Source organism: Anser anser, assembly GCF_964211835.1.
Source record: "Anser anser genome assembly, chromosome: 5".
NCBI lineage: Eukaryota > Metazoa > Chordata > Aves > Anseriformes > Anatidae > Anser > Anser anser.
The window spans coordinates 65,965,115-65,989,605 of NC_139725.1; the positions used below are offsets into that span (position 1 = coordinate 65,965,115).

The 24,491-nt window shown below is 45.1% G+C and overlaps 2 protein-coding genes and 1 long non-coding RNA gene across 10 annotated transcripts; 2 read left to right on the forward strand and 1 right to left on the reverse strand.

The window, feature by feature from the left end:
- Positions 1 to 4,078: 4,078 nt before the first annotated feature.
- FKBP3 (FKBP prolyl isomerase 3) lies at positions 4,079 to 8,730 on the forward strand. 2 transcript variants are annotated; one of them, XM_083839889.1, is made up of 7 exons: positions 4,079 to 4,263; positions 4,350 to 4,451; positions 4,555 to 4,662; positions 4,789 to 4,924; positions 5,924 to 5,991; positions 7,482 to 7,579; positions 8,494 to 8,730. In XM_083839889.1, exons 1-7 carry the CDS (start codon positions 4,153 to 4,155, stop codon positions 8,546 to 8,548), a joined length of 678 nt encoding a protein of 225 aa, XP_083696015.1. In that variant the 5' UTR covers positions 4,079 to 4,152; the 3' UTR covers positions 8,549 to 8,730. The 2 variants fall into 2 exon arrangements, with proteins under 2 accessions (XP_083696015.1, XP_083696016.1); XM_083839890.1 differs by lacking the exon at positions 4,555 to 4,662 and having other exon boundaries at positions 4,104 to 4,263.
- On the forward strand, positions 7,591 to 8,083 carry LOC310901027. The gene is made up of 2 exons (XR_014585541.1): positions 7,591 to 7,713; positions 7,834 to 8,083. It is a non-coding gene; the product is annotated as an uncharacterized lncRNA (long non-coding RNA).
- Positions 8,731 to 9,260: 530 nt separating the features above from the next.
- On the reverse strand, positions 9,261 to 24,468 carry PRPF39 (pre-mRNA processing factor 39). Of its 7 annotated transcripts, XM_083839881.1 has the most exons (15): positions 24,312 to 24,363; positions 22,402 to 22,769; positions 21,297 to 21,422; positions 20,784 to 21,118; positions 20,538 to 20,656; positions 19,630 to 19,797; positions 18,747 to 18,912; positions 18,239 to 18,346; positions 15,931 to 16,095; positions 15,486 to 15,612; positions 15,128 to 15,396; positions 14,372 to 14,556; positions 12,839 to 12,913; positions 12,140 to 12,260; positions 9,261 to 10,988 (listed from the first exon to the last, which is right to left on the reverse strand). In XM_083839881.1, the coding sequence occupies exons 4-15, from the start codon at positions 20,868 to 20,870 to the stop codon at positions 10,935 to 10,937; spliced, it is 1,644 nt and encodes a 547-aa protein (XP_083696007.1). In that variant the 5' UTR covers positions 20,871 to 21,118; positions 21,297 to 21,422; positions 22,402 to 22,769; positions 24,312 to 24,363; the 3' UTR covers positions 9,261 to 10,934. The 7 variants fall into 7 exon arrangements, with proteins under 7 accessions (XP_083696007.1, XP_083696005.1, XP_083696006.1 ...); XM_083839879.1 differs by lacking the exon at positions 20,784 to 21,118 and having other exon boundaries at positions 24,312 to 24,468; XM_083839880.1 differs by lacking the exons at positions 20,784 to 21,118; positions 24,312 to 24,363 and adding an exon at positions 23,146 to 23,721.
- Positions 24,469 to 24,491: the final 23 nt, after the last annotated feature.

Consider the following 24,491-nt stretch of genomic DNA (forward strand, 5'->3'; position numbering starts at 1 on the left):
CAAAGCGCAGGGACCACCTCAGGGACGTGGCTGAGGCCCTCGGCCTCCCGCAGCCTACCGGGGCCGCCCGAGGCCCGGCCCTCCTGAGGCCTGGCAGCCGGCGCTGCTCTGGAAGGAGGCTGCAGGAGAGCCACCGCCGTCCTTCTGCCACCCCCGTCCTTCCGCTGCCTGAGCCAGCGCTGTGCGTGCCAGAGGTCCCTTCTCATCAGAGCACCAATACAAGGGCAAACAGCAGATCAAAGAGAGGAAATGGAAACCACCGAAGCCACGCTGACAGCCATCGATCGATTGAAGTCAGCGAAGGTCTGTCTGTACTCCTCAGTTACCCCAGATCAGCCAAACCCATGTTTATTGCAGCTTACATCTAAAGCCAAACACCTCAAACTACGCCACTGAGACCAACGCGAGCATCCATATTCCTTCACAAATCCATCTTAAAGTTCCTTCTAGCCTGTCACTGGAACTTCTTCAGTTAAACACACTCCCATGCCATTTGTTTGAAAACAGCAGATCTAAAAAAGCCAACTTAATTTAGGAAATCAACGTGCAAATTTGCCTTTCATGGTCTTCACTACAGCAAAATCATTAAACTTTAACCAAAAACATACTCTAAGGCCAACAGTTGGATATCAACTAACTCCATTTATTTTTATGTCTCTTACTAAAAAGCAAACATACATTTTGAACTCATCAAAATGGTATCTTATATAATACTATTTGCCTACTGCTGCCCTGTATTTGGATATTACCTACTGGTTAAGAACAGACAAACAAGATGTTCTGTATTTCCCACCGCCAGCTGCTCTCCCCCCAAACTTCCCCACCAAAAAACAAAAACAAATAAGCCCACACAAGGGGAACGAAGCACACTTACAGATGGGTTGAAGCTCTAAAGACCATTGTTAATCAGATAAAATGTTTGAGTCGATATACAACTTTCATAAGGCTGGCAATAACCTAGCCAACACAAGCATGGCTCTTCTTACCCTCCCAATAAATACTAAATTCCAGCCAAAGTAAGAAGCCCTCAGTTCATGTCTCATGCCAATTTGCAAGGACCCCTGAAGGAGGATGAGAAAACTAATTCAGAGCTGCTTAGGCTGTTGCAAGCTAACAGGTGTCAGTGGTGCAAAGCGAAGCAGCAGCTATTGTAGTTGACACTACAGACAAAGTTAACTACATAGGAAGTTATTACTGTTATAAGTTACTGCTAGTCTAGGCAGCGATGTTCAAATCGGAAGGTGGGTGTGTATATATATGTATACACACACACATACACACACACATAAATGGACAGTGTCACTGAATGTATGTGTAACGATAAAGAAATGAAACAACTCACCTGGATGTAGGCATTCTGAACTTCTACCAGTTCTTCACCAAGTGGAACGACGATTTTTTCCACTTGTCGCTCATGAGAATAAGGTTGAATTTCCGGAGAATCTTCAGTACATAGCTCTATCTGAGCAATGAGCAAGTTGGAGATAACCTGCTGCACGGCCTGTTTGAAAACCCACAAAAAAGGACCATATTGCTTGTTAACACGCCAATGATGAAATGAACGTCACAGAAAAGTAACTATTTTAACATATTGTATGTAACATATTTTAACAGCCCCTGAATATAATACGAAGGAAAACGTACTTAGTATCTACGAATGAAAAACTGAAGACTCTCCACTTAAAGATCTTAAGTAGCATACAAAGAACCAACGCAGTGAGCTCATGAATGCAAAACTGCACGAGGGCTGCAGCGACAGAACTCTCCCTTCAGGCCTGGGCACTGCCAGGAAGCCAACGCACTAATAATGCTGCAACAGCTGAGACCTCCAGCAGCTACGGGACACGGCAGGGTGGCCATGGCACCAAGCCTACACACCATGGGCACCGTGACAGAGCCACAGCCCCTGCCACACACCACCCCACAAGAGGAACACGCACTTTAGGTCATGCTGATCAGCACAAAGAGAGGCTTAGAATACTTGAGTTTAAAATGGGTTTCTCCATTTACCTTCTCTTTAACAATAAGCTTTACGAGCACTACACAACTCTCTTGACAAAAGTAAAGCCTAATATCTTGAAAAGCTCCATAAAATAATTAAACAACATCGCTTTTCCTTAAACTGAATTTGGACGTCCATCTGCCTTGGACTGAAAATCTCAGCTGTACTTCTATCTACCCAATAAACTACACTGAATAGAATACAAAAGCCATTTTGCATTAAGAGTGTGCTCTTTTTGGTTCAGGTAGGTCTGTATTCTCAAAAAAAAAAATACTTCCTTTGAGAAAGGACAGGAAATAAATAGTATAGAGTCTATAGCAGCAAAAAGGCAAACACTGAGCAACTAACGGATTGTGAAGTGACTCAGTTTTTACCTGGAATTCTCCTAGACTTCAATATCCTGCACAGTATTCCAACTGTTATCAGTTCTACGGAAACTGTATTATTCAACCCATGAAAGTAATTTCACTTGCCTTTGTGTCACTGCCTGGTGTAGCACTGAGGGCCAAGATCCGAAACTGATTCGTGTATTTGGTTAGTTCCTTGACAACCTAGGAATTGGTAAATTTCATGTTAGCATTCTTAAAGATTACTTGCTTATACAAAGTATGCTGACAAAAATACCTACTACGTAGAAAAAGCTCAACAAAGCATCCTAAAAAGAATATTTCTAAACTCAAATGGAAGCCAGGAAGTGTTCAGTTTATAAAGACTTTATCCATGAACATGTAATCTCGATTAAGTGTATTACACTAATCCCACTCAGCGGAGCAACCTTGGTAAATTATTAAATGATTTTTCAGTTGATTTAACAAAACGATTAACAGTACAGTAACCCAAGTGAGCTCCCCCACGTTTTTCTGACACAGCACATCCCTCCACTTCAGATCTAGTCAAACTTGGCACAGAAGCGCCAGAGGAGAGCTGCGAACGGGAACACACCTGAAAAGCACGCTGACTTCTTTACGGCTTCAGTTGAGAAAATATTTGGAAACAAAAAAGTTACAGTTTTGTTCAGACATTAATAGTACTCCCATCTCACCTTGTCAAGTTTTAATGCAGGTTGAACTAAAAGCAATGTGCAGATGGCACAGAGCACTGCTTGATTTCTGCTCATCTTGCAGACCAAGAGAAGGAACTAAAGGAAAATCTCTGAGCAGCAACGGCCACACTTTGCGGAGAACGTAAGTGAATTTGGGGGGGTTTCTGCGGCCACAGATCAGGAGCGGGGCTCGGGCCTTCGGCGTTACCTGGCAGTAGGCGTGATTCCCCAGCGCTTTGTGGGCTTCGTCGATGACCAGACACTTGATGTCGCCAGAAGGGCAGCTCCCGCGGGAGAGGTCGTTCACCATTACCTGAGGCGTGAGGAAGAAGACCCTCCTGGTGGCCCACAGGTCCCGCCGGCTGAGGGCCTGGGTTCCCCCTGCAAGGGAAGGCGGTGGCGTTACCGAGCCCCGCCGGCCCCGAGCCGAGCCGCGGCAGCCCCCGCGCGGCGGCACCCACCCGTCATCTCGGCCATGTGCCGGGCCGGGATGCCCATCAGGCGGGCGCAGGCCTCCATCTGCTGGGCCACCAGCGGCTTGGTGGGGGCGAGGAAGAGCACCTTGCCCGAGGGGAACCAGCGGTAGAAGTTGTACATGACGACGGCGGCCACGAAGGTCTTGCCGAGCCCGGTGGGCAGGCAGAGCAGCGTGTTGGCCAGCAGGGCAGCGCGGGCCACGCGCAGCTGGTAGCCGCGCACCGGCACGTTCGTGGGGTAGATCCACAGCGCGCCCGCCGCCGCGCAGAACCCGGCGGCCGACGGGGCCGGGGCCGGGGCCGGGGCCGGGGCCGGGTCCGCCGCCGCCGCGGCCGCCGCCAGCAGCAGGTCGTCGGCCTCCTCCTCGGCCTCAGCCTCCGCCTCGGCCGCCGCCGCCACCCCGGGCTCCGGCTCGGCCGCCGCCGCCTTCGTGGCGGGCAGCCGCCAGGCCCGGGGCAGCAGCCCCTGCCGCCCGCCGCTCATCCCGCCGCCGCCGCCGGCCGCCCGCCGCCCATGGCCGCGCCGCCGCTCCGAGGGGCCCGCGGGAGGCGCGGGGCGGCCCCGGGGCGGTGCCGGTGCCGGGGCGGGGCGGGGCGGGGCGGGCGCTGCGCGGGGCGGGCGCTGCGGGAAGATGGCGGCGGCGGCGGCGCCGGCGCAGCCCTGGAGCGCGGAGGAGCTGCGGAGCGAGGCGCTGCCCAAGAAGGACATCATCAAGTTCCTGCAGCAGCACGCGGCGCAGGCGGTACGGGCGGCGGCGGGCCCCGCTCCCCTTCTCCCCTTCCCCCCTTCTCCCGGCCCGGCCCCGCCGCTCACGGCCGTGTCTTGCAGTTCCTGGCCGAGCACCGGCTGCTGGGGCAGGTGAAGAACGTGGCCAAGACGGCGAACAAGGAGCAGCTGATCGCGGCCTACACGCAGCTCTTCCACACGCAGGTGGGGCCGGGGGTGGCGGTGGGGCCGTGCCGTGCCGGGCCGTGCCGGGCTGTACCGGGCTGTACCGGGCCGTGCCGGGCCCTGACGCCGCCGCCCCCCGCAGCGCTTTCGGGGCACGGACGGCGCGGAGCCGGCGGCGGAGCAGGCGAAGCCGGCCAAGGCGGAGGAGGCCAAGGAGAGAGCGGCGAAGCCCGAGGAGGCCCGGGAGGAGGTCGGTGCCGGGGGGTGGGCAGGGGCCGGCCCGGCTCGGCTCGGCTCAGCAGCCCCGCAGCGCTGCGGCACAGCCGGGCCGGGCCGGGCTCCTGCAGCAGCCCTAACTGCGTGCCCGTGAACCCAGGGGCCGCCGAAGTACACCAAGTCCGTTCTGAAGAAGGGCGACAAAACCAACTTCCCGAAGAAGGGGGACACCGTGCACTGCTGGTACACGGGGAAGCTCCAGGACGGAACAGTCTTCGACACCAACGTTCAAACAGGTGAGGCCGTGTGCGTGCTGGGCGCTGGGCTTTCGCTCCAGGCGTTCAGGGGAGAGCAGCTGGATTCATCCAGCAGTCGCGGTCGGCCTGGCCGGACTCCAGAAGCACGGCTTTTGCTGTCACCTCGCTGCCGGGCCGTCCCTGCACCCGCTGCGGTCAGATTTTCCATGAGGGAAGGCAGGGCGTTATTTTAGGGCTGGCGGCTGCAACATGACACTGCTGCGTCTTACCGGACCTCGAGTTTCGCATTCTCCAGGCCACGAATAATACGAAATGCGAGGACACAATAAGCCCAGAAATTACTTCGGAGGAAGGACGGGTGCTGCTCAGGGAGATGCCCTTATCTACGGAACTCGGGCAGCAGCAACGAGTTGGTTTCCCTAAATACACGCTAATTGGTGTATTTCTGTAATAAGCCCCCAAGTGTGGAGACACTGGAGCGACAGTGGTTTGAAGTAGTCTCTTCTGCAATATTTACTGCAGAGAAGTATGTTAGTAATTCTCTGACTTTTTGATCAGAGGATTCATGCACATGAAGTCTGAACTGCTAGAAACTGTCTTCCAGCAGCGGTGTTCAACACCGAGAGGAACAGCAGGGCTGTCATTCACATACTGTCTGTCATTCATCCTGCTTGTTTTAAAATCTTTCTACAGCATTGAAAGCAAAATTGGTTCCCTAATGACTTTCATTTGTTTGTTCGATTCAGTAATACATTTGTGACCTCTGAAATCTCGTCATTCTGAAATTACTATTACAGGTTCAGTGGATCCGTACCTGAAAGATGTTTGTCAGCTTTAGCTCCTGGTGCAATGTGATCATTTAATAATGCTTTTAGTGCACAGCGCTAAATTTTTCCCCTAAATACCTGTTAGTGTGCTAAAAGTAATATAATAAGAGTAGGTATCTATGTAAAGCGTGATCAAAACAGTCAGTTTTAACAGAAGTGTTGTGTGTGTTGGAGTGATGTTAAAGCAAGTGAAAATGCTACTTTCTTTCAGGTTCAAAGAAGAAAAAAGCTGCCAAGCCTTTAAGTTTCAAAGTTGGCGTAGGAAAAGTTATCAGAGGCGTAAGTAAATCATTAATGACTCCCTCAGAATCCAAAAAGAGTTTTCAGTCTGCAGGGTTTGTGACTGCGATGCAGGTTTCGAGCTGTTGTTTCTTGACGAGGTAAAAAGGCACGTTGGAAGCTTTTACGTCAGCAGGATGTAATATTTATTCGTTATGGATGCATCCATCCATCTGCAGTGTCACTGCTCTCGTTGGGTGGTGTGTAGTTTAACGACTGCATGTTCCCCAGGACATGTACAGCCTCTTGCTGTCTCTGTGTCGTGCTCTGCACAATAGGCGAGATTATCGGGTTCCCGGGGCTCTCTGCTGGATGCATTGTGTGCTTCAGTCAGTCAGAAGGTGGGGTTTTGTCAGCATCTCTTTTTATTTGCCTCAGTGCTCCCTCACCTATAGTTCGGTTCATCAATTAACTGAGCTGTATGCTGAAAACCCAAATTCTAGTTCCATCGTGTACCGAACTGAGCTGCAGTTCTGGTGCTGTAATTCCTCTGCTGTATCCAGCACTGGCTGTTAGGGTAACGGAGGCAGAATCCGCATGAGGGGAATACCGAGGCAGACTGAAAGCACCAAGTAGAAGAGTTCAGTGTTCTGTGTATCCACCTGCTTGTGTAAATCTTAAAGTCACAGAAACTGGTGTAAACCTGGCGCGTCGGGGAGATACCAGCGTATGCACAAAGCACATGTGGGGCTCGACTCCATCTCGCTGCTGCTGCTGAGCTCGTGGTGATATTTATCGGTGGCTGCCTGCACAAGATAAGAATACAAGAAGGATCTTATGCCTACCTGACTTGTTTCTGTATAGTCATGCACATGCCCCTCCGTGCTGCTGCTACGTAGAAAGGCAGCCTCATGGGCACCGCTGGGCGGGGGAGAATGGCCTTGGGCACGTGGCCAGTACTGCAGAAGTCAGTACTGCAGAAGTCGTTGCCTGGGTTCTTCTTTAGTATCGTGGCTTAACACTCCTGTGTTGTGTGTGGGTGCCAGATAGGCTCCTCAGGCGGCCGTAGCAGCTGTTGGTTGTGAAGTGTCAATACGATGCTAAACTGATCAGCAGCTTGGGGCAGTGTGAGTGGGAGTCTTGAAGAGGGACAAGCACTGAAGTAAAATTAGGCGTTGGGTCAGCCTTAAATAAGCACTAATCCGCTTCGTAGTGAAATGTGCTCTGAAACTGGATGCTTACATTGAAACAAGCACGTTGATTTCATCCGTTCAGTAGGTTCTGTACAACGTAAAAGCGTGAACCTCAGCTGTGGTGTATGGTCCAGGCTGGTGCGAGAGCAGGGAACATCAGCTAAGGGTAAATGTTTCCTCACGTGGAAAGAGTGGGACTGCCCCAGTGTACACCTTGGGGTGGACGAACGTGCCCAAACGAATTATGTTATTGCACGGGTCTTCACAGGAACAAGGTGAAAAAAGCATCTAAAATGTTTGGGTTTTTTTTAGTGCTTGAAGACTTTGGTTTTGTGTTTGTCTTTGTTTTGTTTTTAGTGGGATGAAGCTCTCTTGACGATGAGTAAAGGAGAGAAGGCTCAACTGGAAATCGAACCTGAGTGGGCGTATGGCAAGAAAGGGCAGCCTGATGCAAAGTATCCTTTCACAATCGCCTACTGACTGCTGTCTTAAGTAACTTGGAAACCCTCGGCAGAGTGATGTGCTTTGCAGACAGGGATAAAATGGGGAAGCATTCACTCGCTGCTTATAGCAGGCTTAGAGTAACATAGTAAGTGTAGTGAGGTGATGGAGCCAACTGCCCCTTTGGAAGAAAACCTGTACAGACAACTGCATAGCAGGTGATAGAGAAGGTAACTGGCTATTGTTTTTTGCCTTGTTTTTATTGTAGCTGCTTCTGAATGCTTCCTCCTGCAGCACAAACGGAGATGCTAACGAGTGTAGTTGTGAGGTGACAGGCAAAGTTATCAGCTGCTACTGAATAAAAAGCAGTTGAAGCTTGTCTGGAAGCAGCAGTTCTGGGAAACAACTGAAGGAGTGGTCCTACAGAACACTTTTTTACCAACCCTTCCTGGTGTTTATTAGGAACAAGGAAAAGGATTATTCCCTCTTCCTCTAACCTTACGTCCTGATAATTTAAAGTGTTGTCTAAATGTCTAAAGCAACCTTCCACCTCCCTCCCCCCCCCCCCAAAAAAAAACTTTCTCCCCACTGTAGTACGCCTTCAGACAATCTGACTCAGGGGAAGACGAGTGACTTTGTCCCAAAAACAGAGCCAGCACTCAGGCAGTTAAGGAAAAACTCAGCTGTTCGTCTTAAGAGGAATTGGAATAACGAGCAGCGTGCTTTAATAAAGGTGTATCTGCAGAGCTGGTGCTGAACCGTCTGTGAGCCTCCTGCCGAACACCGGCAGTGGCTACATGCTTAATCCACAACGTTAACATGGGTCAGGGAGACGCACGGAGCAGGTGGTAAATCACTTAGCATGGCTTTATAAACATGGCTGGGCAGTGTTTCTCTTTTTTAAAGCTTCCTTAACTTGTGCCAACAGGATTCCGCCAAATGCAAAACTTTTCTTTGAAGTGGAATTGGTGGATATTGAATGAAGCGGAGATTTGCTTTGCTGCTGGGAATCCACTTGAGCAAGAAAGCTTCTGACAGCTGCAGTTTTGCTCTCATACCTTCAGGATATAACTACAACTGTGGCCTTGTATTGAAATCAAGTTTGTTCCCCCCCAACTGCTGTACAGTAACATACCACTAAAGAAACCATTGTTTATACTTGCAACTGATTTTACTTTTGTGTACGCTTACCTTAAAACTATTTAGTATGGGGGGAACGGGGTGCATGAGTCTCAAGTAAAACTGCTGAAGGAGGAGACCCATCCTGAACTGCCATGACTGGTTTTATCGATCCTTCTAATACTCAGTGATATTTTACTGGAGTGTATTTACCTCGGCACCACGCTCAAGTCAAAGCAATGTGTTTCAGCTTTATCCTTTGTGCAGCTGTTAGGTTTTACAACAGCGCTCACCAACGGTATTAGTTCATCTAAAATAGTAGCGGGGAAGAGGAAGGTGACTCTTTAAGTGACGCTATACATAATTCTTAAATACACATGAGATTTCTCCTTTAAATACATTTTGAAGCGTCAGGCACGATACCAGCCCCTTCCTAAAAGAGAACTATGTCTGCCTCAAAGTTCCTGAGGTGTTTTTATACTAAAAGTACAGATTTTTTTTAAACAAGACAGCTGTAGAACCTGTAGAGTTTGGACATCTTAATGTGACTAAAGAAACCCAAGAAAGCTCCAAGAATTACTGAATTCCTTGCTTTTATTACGAAAATGAGAATGATCACTTTGATCAAATGAAAAAAGTTTGCTCACATTGTGTACATGAAAAACTCTAGATACAAAAAAATCATCCCAAACACAGTTTGTGCTTCTTAAAAAAAGAATGCAACATCATTTTGCACTGCATTTTAATTTTTGACCCCCCACACAGAATAGAAAATACATATCACAGCTTTCAAAGGCTGCCATATTAAGCTGAAGAGTTTGTTATAACACTACAAACAAAGTAGTCTTAGATTTGCTCACTGGGGCATAGAAAAAGATCTCACAGTGGAAGCAGGTTATGAAGATTTGCTTGGGAAGGAGCAGAACAGGTCAAAGGACAGCCTTGCCCCTGAACTGGCAGCCAGCAGAGACCTGCTTGTTTCCTATAGCAGCCGCTGGGGCTAACAGAAATCAGAAATGCTTTTAGAAAAAAGGAAAGATCCAGATTTACTGATCGAATCTGTGCCATTGTATTGGGCTTAGGTGGCAAGATTTTGCTAGCGGGGGGCTGCAGGGGTTGCTCCAAGTCAGATAAAAGCCAGTGCCAGCTAAAGCTGAGTCACTGAGCACCAGCTGCGCTGCTGTGACAACGTATTTAAGTAAAAAACACACCGCACAGCAGCTGCGGGAGGAGCAAGAGAAAAATGTGTGAAACACCTCTGCGGGCCCCGTGGTTACTGAGGGAGAGGGCAGGAGGTGCTCCAGGTGCCACAGCAGCTCCCCTGCCGCCCAAGGGGGGCCCTGGCAAAGCAGACGCTGCTGCAGCCTGCGGAGGATCTCGTGCCACAGCAGGTAGATGGGACCCAGAGCCCGCAGCCCCTGGGGGACCCGTGCTGGAGCAGCCTGCTCCTGAAGGACTGCACCCACCCCGGGGTACAGGCGCGTGCTGGAGAAGGTCCGGGTGAACTGCAGCCCCCAGGGAGGGCTCGCGGGGCAGCACCTGGTGAAGGACCGCACCCCATGGGAGGGACCCCCCCCACTTGATCAGGGAAGATCACAAGGAGGAAGCAGCAGCAGAGAAACAGCATCGTGACTGCAAGCCCTATTTGCCAGCCCCCTCTGCCACGTGGCGTGGGAGAAGGTAGAATTGAGATCAAAGTTGAACCTGGGAAGAAGGGGAATCAGGACAGTGGTTTTAGTTTGATTTTAGTTCTCATTGCCCTGCTCTGAATTAATGAATTAATTTCCCCATGCTGAGTCTGCTTTGCCCATGGTGGTAATTGGCAAGCAAGTTCCCTGTCCTTACCTCAACCCACAGCTTCTTATTAAATCATATCTGCTCCCCCTGGCCTGCTGAGGAAGGAGAATGAAAGCACAGCTGGGTGGGCACCTAGCAGTCAGCCAAGGTCAACCCACCCCAGGAATCAGAATGAGACTCAAAAAAAAATCTTCAGATAGCTCCATAAGTTAGTGCAGGGAATTAAAAAAAAAATGCATTTATAGTAAACTAGAATTGTACAGAGATACCATTTATCAGTTATCAGCACACAAATCTTGCTTCACACATACCCTGTGAACATCAGCTCATTTTACATGCAGAAGAAAAAAAAAAGCAAGTATTACAACAGTTCTTTAACATCCCTAATTTAGAAAAATATATTTTACTCTTTCTTCGCTGAAACTGCACAGTGAACTTCATCCACTCTTCTGATCAAGTTGAAGGAGAATAATACTGTCCATAATTCCACGCGTTCTGGTAATTGTACTAGAAAAAGACAATGATAATGGAAGTCAGAACAGCCGTGTTCCTGGAAGGATATCTGGTTAAGCTATCTAGCATTCCTGAAAGACACATCTGAGTTCACCCCTTTGTAATTTTAATAACAGACCAGCCACCGTGGTCATACAAGTGTCAACATGCTCCGTGTCACATCCACAACAATCAGGTCTCGATACCTTTTGTTTGAGGCTTTGCATGCATCCTGCATCTCAATCTGATGTAAAGCGTGGAACAACTCGGGGGGTTCCCCTTCAATATAAGGCCTGCAAGCTCTGAACCACCTTACAAAATCTACTGGAAATCAGTTTTGTTACTGAGGCAAAACTGAAGTGTGGTTTAGATGCAAGTCAATGATCAGATTTTTAACAAAGGCCAGTGCAGGAGCAGATACTGTTGCCTGTAATGTTTTTAATTGCTTAAGCAGCATGCATTTAGAAAGTCTTCAAATACAGGACAGGTCAAAGTGAACATCTTGTGCCTCAAACCCCCCTCTTTGGTAACTGCCCCACAGCTCTTCCTCATCATTTCCATTTCAACAGAAGGGAAGGAGCAGAAGATAACGAAAGCATACAGCTGTCAGTGTCAACTCTTACAGCAAACCCCACAAGCAAGCAGAGCCAAGCGTCCTGACACTAATCCCTTTAAATCTATCAGTTTGTAGCTAGCAGAAACCATCACTGAGATAGTTCCCATGGTCTCACAGCAACCAGCTGCACCCCCATCTCAGCTGAGCTTAGGTATTTAGCGGCATAACCCCTACTGAGACATTACAGCAACCACTGGCTGGAGAAAGTAACTGAGAACACAGTAAGTTGGTAACCCAAGGTGACGTTCCTGGGCAAAAGGCTGCAGCACAGAACACGCTATTGGCCCCTGCCTGCAATATCCTTCACCCACACCTCCCTTCACATAAAGAGCTCGCCACCAAGCTGCTAGCATTGCTCCACGCTAGACAGAAATCTTTTACGCTTCTATAATAGAAAGAAAAGCAAGCAACTAAAACGAGCTAAGGTTTTGTTCCAACTGTTCCCTGCCAAGTGACACATGGACACAGATAAAGAACAGTGACTGGGAAAACAACAATTTGCATATATTCAGAACACGTGTTAAAAGAAGTAACCAAAGCATGTACCTACCTGATACCAGGCGTTATAGTTATACGCTGCCTGATTGACCTGCATGTCCCCATCCATCATCTGTGCCGATGCCATAGTCGGGTCGTCTGTGAGCATCTTTTTTTCATCTGGCTCTTCTGACCTGCAAAGTTATTAAACACTTGTAAATGGTATGCTGGATTAAAGTTTTAAAAATGCCTGCGTAAGAAATACTATAATGGATAAGGGTAAGGACTGTTTTCCAAGTTGGCATCCTGTCCAAACAGAGTAACGGAATATGATTCAGAAAAAGTTGGTGGTACGCGGTGCTCAGAACAACAGTCCGCTTTTGGAATTACAGTGGTGCTCAAACTGAGACACCACCAGCATGTATCTCCTTAGAGATTTAGTTATTTTTAACGGTATTTAGTTTTTCCTGCGATACATAATTAAAAAGTTAACTTCCAATAAATGTTTCCAAATGCAAGCCAGTAGTATAGCCCTGGCATATACTTTTAAGTGATTAAAAAAAGTTATTTTGTTCTAACAGTAGGTTTTAAGCTAATATATATTTCACAGGCTAAACAAACAAAAAACACAGCCTCTGAGATAGTTCTCTGAAATATTTCTCAAGCATTTACATGCTGTCTGTCAGACATTTCAGTGGAGTACATGTTGCAGCTACCAGTAGTGCATAACCTATCGAGTTGGTGTATAACCTCAGGTGAGCAGACTTCCTACCCGTTCTCCGCTCTTCTTTTTAAAGAATCCTGCTCCTTCAGAAGTGCTTGATGTTCATCGTAGGCATCCAAAAGCCTGAAGAAGACAAAGGAAAAAAAAAGCACTTTGCTCACCACTTCCATGTTAATGTTTTAAATATAAGCAACCATTTTAAGAGGTCTAGTTCAAAATGTAAAAATACTAAAACATTCTAAACCAAATTCAATAGTAATCTGTATTTTTTTCAGTGATTCACAATGGGGAGAGGAAAACAAAACATAAAAAAGTAATTTGGAGGGGAGATTCCACAATGCACAGTAAAGATTTTCTTTTTAGAAGTGTTAGCTCAAAAATTCCCAACTTTTTGCTTAACTTTCAGCATGCTTCACACAGTTCTTTATAAATGAACTTTATAGAGAAGTTTTAGACAACTTGTTTGTGATACAGCTGCTCCTTCCAGTGATTAAATTACTTCACCTAAGCATTGATGCCATCCATAATAGGAGCACTGATATTTAGGAAGCTGCACTTCTTTAAATACTCAAATGAGTATTACACAAAATTAAAACAATTCTGACGTTGTACCCACTGCCTTTTCCCAAACAGTGTGGAAAGAACAAGTATATCTAACACAGAACAAGAGTTACATTATTCACGTACTAAGTATAACCATATATTGCTAAGTGAAAGCGTAAGACTTACATTTCCTAATTGAAATTCAAACGAATAGCTAAATATAAAGTTCATTTGCTGCATAAAACAGTTCACAAGATATCAACTGAAAAATGCTTCTATCTATCAATATTGCTCTTAGTGAAAAGAGTTTCTTGTACATATTCTGCCCCTCTCATATTATTTGAAGCTTAAAACTTCATTTTGTTTGGACTGTTTAGGACTCCAAAGTTGCATTGCCCAGCTGTCACGCAAGTTTGAGCGTTCAGAGTCAACATTACGTTAGAACTATTTTTAAAAACATACAAAGCAGAAAAACTAACTCACGGTTAAACTTTCCAAGTTAATTAGCTGCAAAATGTAAATAAAAACAAAGACTTATTTCACATTAGAGAATATTAAGATGAAAAAAGGCTATTAGCAATAGAAGTGCAAATCTCACTTAAATATCTGATCCTCCCATGTAAGTGTACAGCATTGTTAACACTTCTAAACGTAGAGAAATACCAAAAAATGCAGTTTTGGAAAAAAGAAGCAGTGACTCACAGGGTACAGAAATATATATTACACCTGTGTCACAGAACACTTCACTTTCTCTTTAAGAGGCATCCCCCTTTAAAGTAAGAAGTTACAGGCAACAGGATTTGGCACTATAAGGCATTAGGTATTTCAGAAAAAAAGGGATAATTTTCTGAAAAGAGATTTCTACTTCAAGATAGTCAAGATAGGACTTTGGTTTAGAAAAACACCTCCACCTCAGAGAGCTGATGACAAAAAAACCACAACACTTTACGGATGCAGCTAATGCTACCTCTTCCCTACTACTTTTACAACCACTCTTTTGGTGACCTTAATTTGGCCACTGCACAGATTATATCTTACTTGTTTACATCAGAACCAAAGTCTTCAAGAAATTCCACTTTTCTCTGAGAAAACGTAATCCTCATTTTTATAGACAATTCACCATTAACAGCTTTATCAAAACAGCTCAAGATGTTTTCTTCGTTTTGCTTGAGATCACCGCTGTACTCCATTTCAAGTAAGTTTAGATACAGTTTTGTATTTTCCTGTGGGAAAAAAAAGTATTGGAAGCTGTAGATGTGTCATATTAGATATTTAACACTGAATGCATGTCTACTGGATGTGGTCTGGAACATAAGCATATGCTAAAACAGTTAATATAAACATCTTGTTCTTATATTGGTCATCTCTGACCTGGTTTATTTCACAAATAAAACAGAAGTCAGCTAACACTACAAAAACAGATGTGAGGTTGAGTTAACAGATAGGACTGGAGCGTTATACAAAAATGCTTCAAGAACACTACCTACATGGTCAATTTTGTTTGCCTTGAGATACGAACACTGTCATAACTGTTTATGATTCTAAAGAGGAAAAATGAAGGTATGAAGCAAGTTATGCATCTGATTAAAGAGACAACTTGCAAATTTCCAGAGTTGAAAGCTGTAAATATGGCAACATCAGTTTAGAGGGACTGGTGTCTCCATGCAGTAATGAAACATTACATACAGCCAAAATACCTGTCATCATTGTTGCCGTATTTATTAAAGCGGTTCAGAAAGAAAAAAAAATACAAGTTTGCTGTATTAAAAACAAAAACAAGGAGGAAACACATACTTTGTCAATTTCTATGGCTTCTGACAGCACTTTTCTTGCCTTTGGAAGATTTTTCTGTACTTTGAAGAGGTGCCGAGCTAATTTGATGGAATAAAATGACGATTCACTAACTGACTTAGCGTTCCTAATGGCTTCTTCAAGCAGGTGTTCAGCTTCTTCCATGTTTCCATGTCTGCGTTCTAAGCTTACTCTTCGCAAGCGAACCATAGCTAGACCTAGAATACATTCTTCAAATGTTTTCAAGATTCTTCTTGCTTCATCGATGTTGCCTAAAACACCAGTGAAGATGCCTTAAAATATGACACATTCAACAGCTTCTTCAGAACAGAATCCCTCCCAGGAAAAACCTTGCTCTTACCCTGCTGTTCCTCAAAGGCAGCCCACAGCATGTGAACCATTGGTTTCTTGGGAAGATGTATTGTGCAAGCCCTGCTGTAGACATGCCTCACTCCTTCAATACTATGATTCTCCATGTATTTGGCATACTATAGTTGAAAACAGAGCAGAGATTGAATAATATTACAGCTTATATTTGTCTTTAAATACATGACAGAACGATAAAATTCTTTTGTTTAAACCCATTCAGCACCTTTATTGAACCACTAGACTAGTTTCTGTAAGGAAGGACGTAGAGAGGCAACGAAGTTGGCATATGCAGCAGTCAAATCTGGTTGCAAGCAGACCATCTCCTAATGCAACAGATATAGTTATATATGAACAACATTCAACAAGAGTACAAAAGGTTAGTCACTAGATCAATGTATGCAGTCGGTAAGAGATCAGTGGTAAACCACTTCCCTTACCTTAATCCAGAAGTCCTCATAGAGGGCACATGAAATAACACATCTTTCAAAGAGGACCACAACTCGCTCATGAGTTCCATTTTCTATCTCAAATTCTAAGTACTCTTTCCAGTTTTTCAGCTGAGCTTTCTCCAGAGGTTTTACATGAAAGTAAGGCCTCTTTATCTGCAAGAGTGACAGGTTGGCAACGTATGACTAATAAGCATGCAACCAAATGGGTTAAAAAATAACCCCACACCATTCAAGTAATGCCACTGAAATAAGCAGGACTTCGGAGTGTTACTTCATCACCTATTCAAGTCAGCCAAGTGGGATAATCCCACTTAACTGGGAAACGCTGCTGAGTTACATTACACCAATGCTTTGTTTACCTATAAAGCTTTTTGAGTGCAAGTGTTCAAAGAATTTGAAGAAGAACAAGACAGATAATTACTCCCTTGCACACCTACCGTTATAACGTAACAATGACATTATAAACAACAAGTATTGTCCACATACAAATAGACAACCAAAGTACTTACCATTGTACTAGTGCACATCCTACAAATTAAGTTCCAAATTTGGTTGAGAAACATGGCAAGGAAAGACAGAGCATCGGATTGAACTTCGTATGAAATATTTACATCAGGCTGATTATTTAATAGCTAGCAAGATTGCATTTTTACTCCTGACAGGAGGAGTTCTGTTGGACAGAGTTCAGAAGGGCAAATTTAAACACTGCTTTGAACTCAACATAGCAAAACATCCTTCCAGAGATCTTTTGCTTTTCTTCTCTTCAGTTTTAATTTTACCTCATTATTTCTCTCCTGTACATTGCTACCCCAGAGATATCCATTCAAGTCTCTGGAGAAATTTGATAATTAAGCAGAAACATTCAATCCTTCACGACCACCCAAAACTTAGAGCCCGTCATCCCGTTCACGCTCCTTACTGAGCTCCGCTATGGAATCCAGTAAGGTCTTTGTCTTGATAAATTCACAGATACATTGGCACCGCTAAAATAGTAGTAAAGAAGGTCTAAGTGGCCTCCATCACTGCTACCTGACTTCAACCATGTATCTACCTCATTTCTGTCCATTGTAAAGACCTGTATAACTTTGTTTTCCACTCTTTATAGATCCAACATGTTGGTATCTATAGAGCAGATACACTTTTAGTAGAGCAGTTATAGATTCTGGCCAAGAGCAATACAGAAAACCTATCAGAAACAGGTTATTCTACGGCATGTCTGCAGTTGTAGCATTCTTCAAATCTTCAATAATCTGTAGCTTACTGTTCCCTGATCCTGCGAGTACAACAGCTATACTCACATAACCGTTCTACACATCAGCATATTTGAGCCTCACCTCCTCTAGGGACATGTTTGGTATCCTTTGCTTCCTTCTAGGACAGGTACCTGGTACACAAGTGATCCTGCAACACGCAGAACTGGTAACAACAGCACTTCAGGCTGTTGTGTAACAAGAAAGGGGAGATCACTTGAGCCTGACTTTGTGCTAGGACTGGCTACGGTGCTGTATTTTGAGTTCCTTTGGCTTATAAGGTATCTTGCCTACTCTAACAAAGCATAATAGGCAACGTAAGAACAGGTCTGAGATCACGCAGACTATTAAAGAACCTCTGAGATCTGTCCCAACTGTTCAATACATCATACTCTTTGAAAAGATGATAAACTTAAGACAAGAACAAAATGTTACGCAATAACATGTTTGCCAGATTGAGAATTAAAAACTCAGGCTGCTTTTAAAAAGTAATTAAGCTTAATTCTACATAGAAAATATTTTGATAAACAAATGATCGGCTTAATTACTTCTAACATGTTATATATGGGAGCTGCAGGTTATGATGGCTACTTCTGGAAAACAAAGCTAACTGATTTCAGACTTGAAGGCAATCAAAAAATACATACGCAAACATAAACGTCATTCTCCTTTTAGGACATGCCTACCTTTTCAATTAAAGAAGGGAGGAAGGTAGCAACTCCAGTTATTTTGTAATACTCCAGATGCATACTGAGTGGCATAGCGTTTCATACATGTATATTTAAAGACTACTCAGTAAAACAACATTACACCATCTTGCCTCTCTCCAAATACTGTTTGCAGGCTGTTACATCCTCAGATGACAGAGTTGACCTGACAAGCTGCTTTTTGATAAGAAGAATGGCACAGAAGTAAAGCCAGACTTTTGTTCAAAGCCCCACAGTTTAAACTGTAAGGCCTAACTGTTAATCAAAATTCCTAATTCCCAGTCTTATGTTCAGAACTCTCACACACGCTGCCTCACATAGAAAAAAAAATGAACTTACCCCTTCCTCGAATGTCCACCTCTTACTGACTTCATGTTCATTGTGATTGAACATTTCTTGATGAATCTCAATGATTCTGTGCCTCATGTTTTCTATTTCAGTGATTAGCTAAAACACAATTGTTAAAAAAAAATGTAACAGGTAGATACCACAGTGCACTTTAAGATAACAGTAATATAGGCAAAGTAGCACGGATGCACTAAATGCTATACGAAACAGCTTGGGAAGGGAGGGGGGTGTTGCCCCGATGATACCTTGGCTCTTAGCGCAACCCAATTGAATTTGTTTTCTGTGTGAAGTTTTGGTCTCATCTTAACGATGATGAACTCCATTTCTTTGACACCTATGAAAATGCTGGAAGCATATGCTCTACAGACAAAGAGCAGTGATATGCAAAAAACTATGTGAACATATCTGCTACAAACATACCAGATTGTCTGCAAATATATACTTCTCTTAGCCACAGATCAGGGCAAGGAAACCCAACGAACTCTCTCTGCACGTGTACCTTGGCAGGGTCAGTTATATCTTCAGTACCGGAGGGCAGATCATCTCCAGGTGACACATCCTCCCCACTGTGGCCATTCGCAGATGCTAGTTCCCTGCGCAGCTGAACAAACTGCTCAGAAGTTAGAAGTTCTCGTGGCAAATTGTTTTGTACATGGTCTTTAAACCTAAAAGAGTTAGAAACAAGTCAACACAAATTTGACGTTTTATGTTTTAATACTCTCCATAACCAGAACAAACAATAAACCCTGCTGGGATTCTGTATTACTTTATCAATCGAGCAGAAATGAGCATGCAACTTGTGACAACATGTGCACAAAACAAACCTCCCACTATTTATCAGATATTCAGAAGCTTTACATCTGAAAGAGAAATTAAAGGACAATGAAATTCAGTGGTGAAAACAGACCACTTAGATCTGCAGAAATTATAAGGAAGAATGCTGTACAATTTAACTAGAGCTACCGGATTCCTTCCTCTTAACCTCTCCGTACGACTGTAGAATTCTACTATCTTAACACTTAACCAAGTATTTCTATTTGGGTTTCAACAAAATTAATGTTTAACCACAAGTGAGCAGTGCATGAGGAAGTAAGTTTTAAAAATTGCTCTTCGGCTTTTTCAAAGACATCCCCACTTCTCACTGACATTTCCAATGCCTTCCTTTATTCCGCAGCAGAATTTGTGATTTAATGTAAAGCCATATTCTGAAAAAGTGTATCAGTACTTAAAAGTTCGTCAAAGTGTATGAGTAAATAAATGAATATATAAAGCTAAGCAACTATTTTAAGCTGTTCTTAATAAATATTTTCACATTTACACAAATAGGTTTGCGTGTGCTTGAGAAATTCATGGCATTAGCTACCCTTTTGTTTTCTCTTTACCTTTGGAAGTGATGACTGTAGAGCTGTGTTGGAATTCCAAGGATGCGATCATATATGGATGTAACTTCCCTCAGGTTTCCCTGCTCATTTTCCCAGTTTATATACATTTCCCATAGTCTGTCAGAACGGAAATCTGTCCCAGCAGCTAAGACTGCGTGTTCATAGGCTCTGAAAAGTAATTTACAGTTGACTCTGGATGCGGTGACAGAACAAGGAAGAAGAGTTCTGGCTTTTATTTATTTAGAGATTTTACTTAGAGATTCTAAGTGTCCTCATTTACTTGCAACCCAAAAATTCAATATTTAAATTCTTCAGTGTCTTCTAGATATCTATCACAAGATCTGTAGAGATTCAGAGAGTTCACACCTATCCTTTTTTCTCCAGTACTATTATAATAGAACAAAAAAAGATAACAGAAAAAAGCCAAAATACAAGACACTAAGAAAATACAGTCTTTAGCACTTAGATCCTGTAAAGAAGCTTCTAAAACTGTTTAACAGACGAAAGACACACATTGGTCATGCGACTGGCTGTCTCAGTTTAATTTCAGGTCAAACTGTAGTGCAACCGCTTACTCAACCAGGACCATTACCAGCAGATGAGGTGAGACATTCTAGAATCACCAAGAAATGAAATTTAAAAACTTCTATGGAGAACCTGTTCCAACACTGCATACCACCCTAGAGCCTCACAGAGCATTTCTAAGGTGTAGTCTGAAGTTCACAACTTGCACCACGTTGTATTGTCTACCACTACTTAATGGAATTTAGCTCCATAAACTCTTAAAACTCCTTAAAATAACTACAGGCTGTTATCAGGCAGCCCCTTAGCATAACTGGATTAAGGTGTTTAAGCTACGTAACTATCTGTATGTGCTTCTTGTACCACTTGGGCTGCTTTCAACTTACCCTCGAATCGTATTGTTAGTTTCAGGATCATCGGGGTCCAAGGTGTCTTTTAGGAAGTTTATATAATGTATCCAAAGGTCGACACTAAGAGGAATTGCCTGAAGCCCTCTGCGATAAACCTATGAAGAGAACACGAACTGTACTTCAAATACTTACTGGTGTCCTAAGAGAGAGGCAACACTGTGTTATCCGGTGAACCTTAGAAATACTAATTACTGGAATTTTGTTTAAATAATCTACCATTACCATTCGGGTGGAGGTTGGATAGAACATGGCAATGTTCTGATCTCCACGTGCAGAGTCTTGATCTTCAAAGCGCAGCGGTCCCTGCATTCTGACCAGGTTGTGTGGGCAGGCTTTGGGGTACAGACCATAGGGCACAGACCCATTAGAGCATCATTGACAGCGTCTGACCAAAAATGCAATAAGATGTAGCAATTGTGACCAGCAAACCAACTATATTGCTTTGAAAATGAGTAATAAATGTAAGTGACAGAAAAGCCCTGCCCTACTTGTTAAGCTGCAGTGTAATACAGAGGCTTGCACTGCAAAGCTTGACAAACTGTAGAGGTTTAACGCACCTGCCAACAAAGAGAAAAAACATTAGCTACAAATGCCACAGAAGTGACAAGTGCAAACAAAATCCCTACAAACCTGACCACGCATGGCAGGTACTGGCAGCCAAATGACTTGCAGCGCGTTAGTCATTATTTGGCCAACAGGACCAACGGCAACAGCTTCGTCCAGCTACCTACGTACCTCATCGGACTGTTTAATGTTGTCGTGTCGCTTTTCGAGGTCCGCATACTTTTTCCAATATCCATAGCAGTATGGATAATGTGTGAAAAACTTGTCAAATGCTTTCCTGGCAGCCGGTAGGTGGTTCTGCAAGAAACACACAATAGAAGTGATAAGTTATCTCCAACATACAGCCTGAACAACAGAACAAGCATCTAGCTAGCATCTTGTCCAGCAACGACAGCTGCAGGCAGCCCAGGCAGCCGTACAACGCAGTACGCCACCTCAGGGCCAGATCAAGAGAAGTGTAAGAACGGGACAAAAACAATGAAGCTTCCTCAGCAGCCTTTTCCTAGCCACAAAGTTCACAGCTTTGAGACTTCCTTAGACAGAATCATTTTCCTGTTACAGCCTTGCACAATTTTTGTTTTTCACAAATTTACGTGGGCTCAAAAAGCAACAAAATTTCTGTATTCACATATCCTGCAGCGAGAAGTCCCCCATGTTGTGTGAAAAGCTATTTGTTCTTTTCTGCACGTGGTTAAGAAGAATCAAATGAAAACAACAGATGGGAGGTCACATAGAGCTAATTCTAACTAAAAGCTGAGAAGGGCGATGCAAAACTCAAGTGTGATTAACATGTTTTTAGTAATAGTGAATGTACCCAAGTGCCTAGCTTTCAAAAAGCTAGTGAGAACTTTCTGTTTGCATTATAGCTGATTATTTACTACCAAAATCTAATTGCAAAGAGTTATCTCTAATAAAGAACAAGTTTTAGCACGCAGGTTCACCTTTAGAATCTAGAACAAAGTTCTTGTAAGTGTAAAAAAAACCCCACATTATTAACATTTGCAAAACAATTATTGTTTTAACACTGCCTTAAGAATTGTTGCTCTTATTTTGTGATCTCTGCTGACAACACTGGTAACAGTGACTGTCTTAAAACTGTATGTATGAAAGCCTGACATACGGTTCTAGATTCCTTACTGGAATAACAGCTGTCTTAAAGCAGTACGTATCAAAGCCTGATTTACTGCTCTAGATTTGTTACTGGAATATCTGTTAGTTAATTTGGTTTTGTTTGGTTATTTCTGGAAGACTAAGGAAAAAGTGGACGCGTACTAACCTCTTGCTCTACGTACTGTAGTAGATATACCCATCCTGTGAAATCCTGGGGATTGTCCTCTACTACTTTCCAGAACTTGTCAAAATCTGGAGGGAAGCCAGACTCAATATCAGTTGTCTGTAAGCTTTCAATATTTGGAATTTCACCCTCTTCTTGTGCGTTCTCTTCATTCAAATCAGGGGAACTATCAGGTGATTGTTCCATCTCAGTTACACTCATAATTTCTGTACTGAAGTCCATATGCTGTTCTTCTGTTGCCGTTTCAGTGCCATTGCCTGTGCTGTCATTGCTTACAGTTGTCGTCTTCTCCTCCTCTGTACTAGCTGAGTTCTCCATGGCTGAGATTGAAGATGTCCTGTAGTACTACCCTACAGAAATAAAAATATTCAACATTCCAGCAGGGAAGATTCAAGTAGAAGTGAGATATCAGCCCATGCAGTCATTAATTCAGCTACACCACTAGCAAAAAAAGGCTTCGAGAGCTGTAGCTGTCCTAACTCATAGGGAGGGGATGGGGGAAGCATTTATTCCTAATAGACATTACTTAAATCAGAAAGCTGCCCACCCTCTCTAATGGCTGCAAAGAGAGGATCAGTCAAGCTACAAATAAAGTTCTCGGTGTATTAAGATGTATCCCATTCTGTTATTTTAAAAACACTGAATTCAGATTGATCTTTCTCTTGTTCTAATACCAGAGTGTGGAAGATTCAAAAAAAAAACCTAAAACAAAAATAGGGATTTTACCTGACCAGCCAGAAGCAAGTTTCTAGTTAAACTAGGAACATGAGCGTGAATGGATTATTCCTAGATTAGATTGCAGAAGGTAACACTTGAGCAGTTTCCTGATTCTCAGCCATTCAAGAGTCTCCCACGTGCTTCACACATTCCTGTGTTTCATCATATCTGCTTCACTCATGAGTCTCATTCACAGCTAAAACAAAAGTTTGTACCCATCGTATGTTTTAACACACACACACACAAGTCTTTGTGGATTTTCCAAGTAACTATCACAAGTTACTATCAAGGTATAAAAGCAAGCCAATACAGTTTTCCTGGGCGAGCCTGTTCGTAGTTCTAAAACAGAGAAGGCTAACAGAACTGTCCTTACGCATACAAGAGTTTTAAGACCTAAGTTTATTCTGAGATGTGACAGATGTTCTCCACTTCTGGCTGATTGGGGTGATGCATTCCAGCTCAAAAAACAACTCCTCCAACTCCAGCTACGTCCAAGAATTAGAAGAAGGAAAATGGGAAGAAGAAATAAAAAAAGAAGAGTGCGAAGCAGCACGGAGGTGCGCACACACACGCACGCACGGACACTACGTTCCAAGCACAACCTTCAGGTTTCTTTGGCAGTTTGCTTCCACCCGAGCGCCTTCTGGAACGGCCCGAGGGAAGGGCGGCAGCGCGGTTCTCACCCCCTAACGGCGGCTCTGCCCTCGAGAGCGGCCGGGAGGCCGGGGCACGCAGCGCAGGGGCGGCCCCGTGCGAGAGGCACCGAACTGCTGGCGATTGCCGCGGCCAACAGCCGCGCCCGCCGGTACCCGCGGGCAGCCCCGCACAACCCCGCTGCCCCCCCGCGCCTCCCGCAGGCCGGGCCGGGCCCCGCACGTGGCAGCGCCCCGGAGGGGACGTCCTCCCCCCCCCCGCCCGGGGCCAGAGGCGGCGCCGCCGGGCGGCCCCCACAGCGCCCGCCGCCAGGCGCGGCCCCGCGCCCCGCCCCGCGCAGCCCTCACGGCGCCGGGCCGGGCCAGGCCAGGCCAGGCCAAACCGGGCCGGGCCGCCCACCTCGCTCGGTATGGCCCCGGCCCAGCCCCACGGCGCAAGGCCCGCGCTGCCCATCCCGTCCCCGTCCCCGTCCCCAACCCTGTCCCCGGTCCCGGTCCCGTCCCCGCGCCCCCGTCCCGCACCTGCCGCGGTGCCGCCGTGCTGCGGCCTCCTCGCGCTCCGCCGGCCACTGGAAGAGCGCGCGGCACGCGCCTGCGCGTTAGGGCCCGCGCCTGCCGCTGCGCCGGCGCCTTGGGGCCCCGCGCCTGCGCACTGAGCCCCGCTCCCTTCGGCACCGCGCCTGCGCACTGGGCAAAGCCCCG

What these genes read in the sequence shown, in the direction of transcription:
- FKBP3 (XM_083839889.1), top strand. Translation starts at nt 4,153, where the DNA reads ATGGCGGCGGCGGCGGCGCCGGCGCAGCCCTGGAGCGCGGAGGAGCTG. An exon ending in AGCAGCACGCGGCGCAGGCG is followed by an intron (nt 4,264 to 4,349) that starts GTACGGGCGGCG and finishes CGTGTCTTGCAG; the next exon opens with TTCCTGGCCGAGCACCGGCT. An exon ending in TAGGAAAAGTTATCAGAGGC is followed by an intron (nt 5,992 to 7,481) that starts GTAAGTAAATCA and finishes TTTTGTTTTTAG; the next exon opens with TGGGATGAAGCTCTCTTGAC.
- PRPF39 (XM_083839879.1), bottom strand. Translation starts at nt 22,737, where the DNA reads ATGGAGAACTCAGCTAGTACAGAGGAGGAGAAGACGACAACTGTAAGC. An exon ending in ACATTAAACAGTCCGATGAG is followed by an intron (nt 20,657 to 21,296) that starts GTACGTAGGTAG and finishes TTCTCTTCATAG; the next exon opens with GTTTATCGCAGAGGGCTTCA. An exon ending in ATATAACTGACCCTGCCAAG is followed by an intron (nt 18,347 to 18,746) that starts GTACACGTGCAG and finishes ATTGTGTTTTAG; the next exon opens with CTAATCACTGAAATAGAAAA.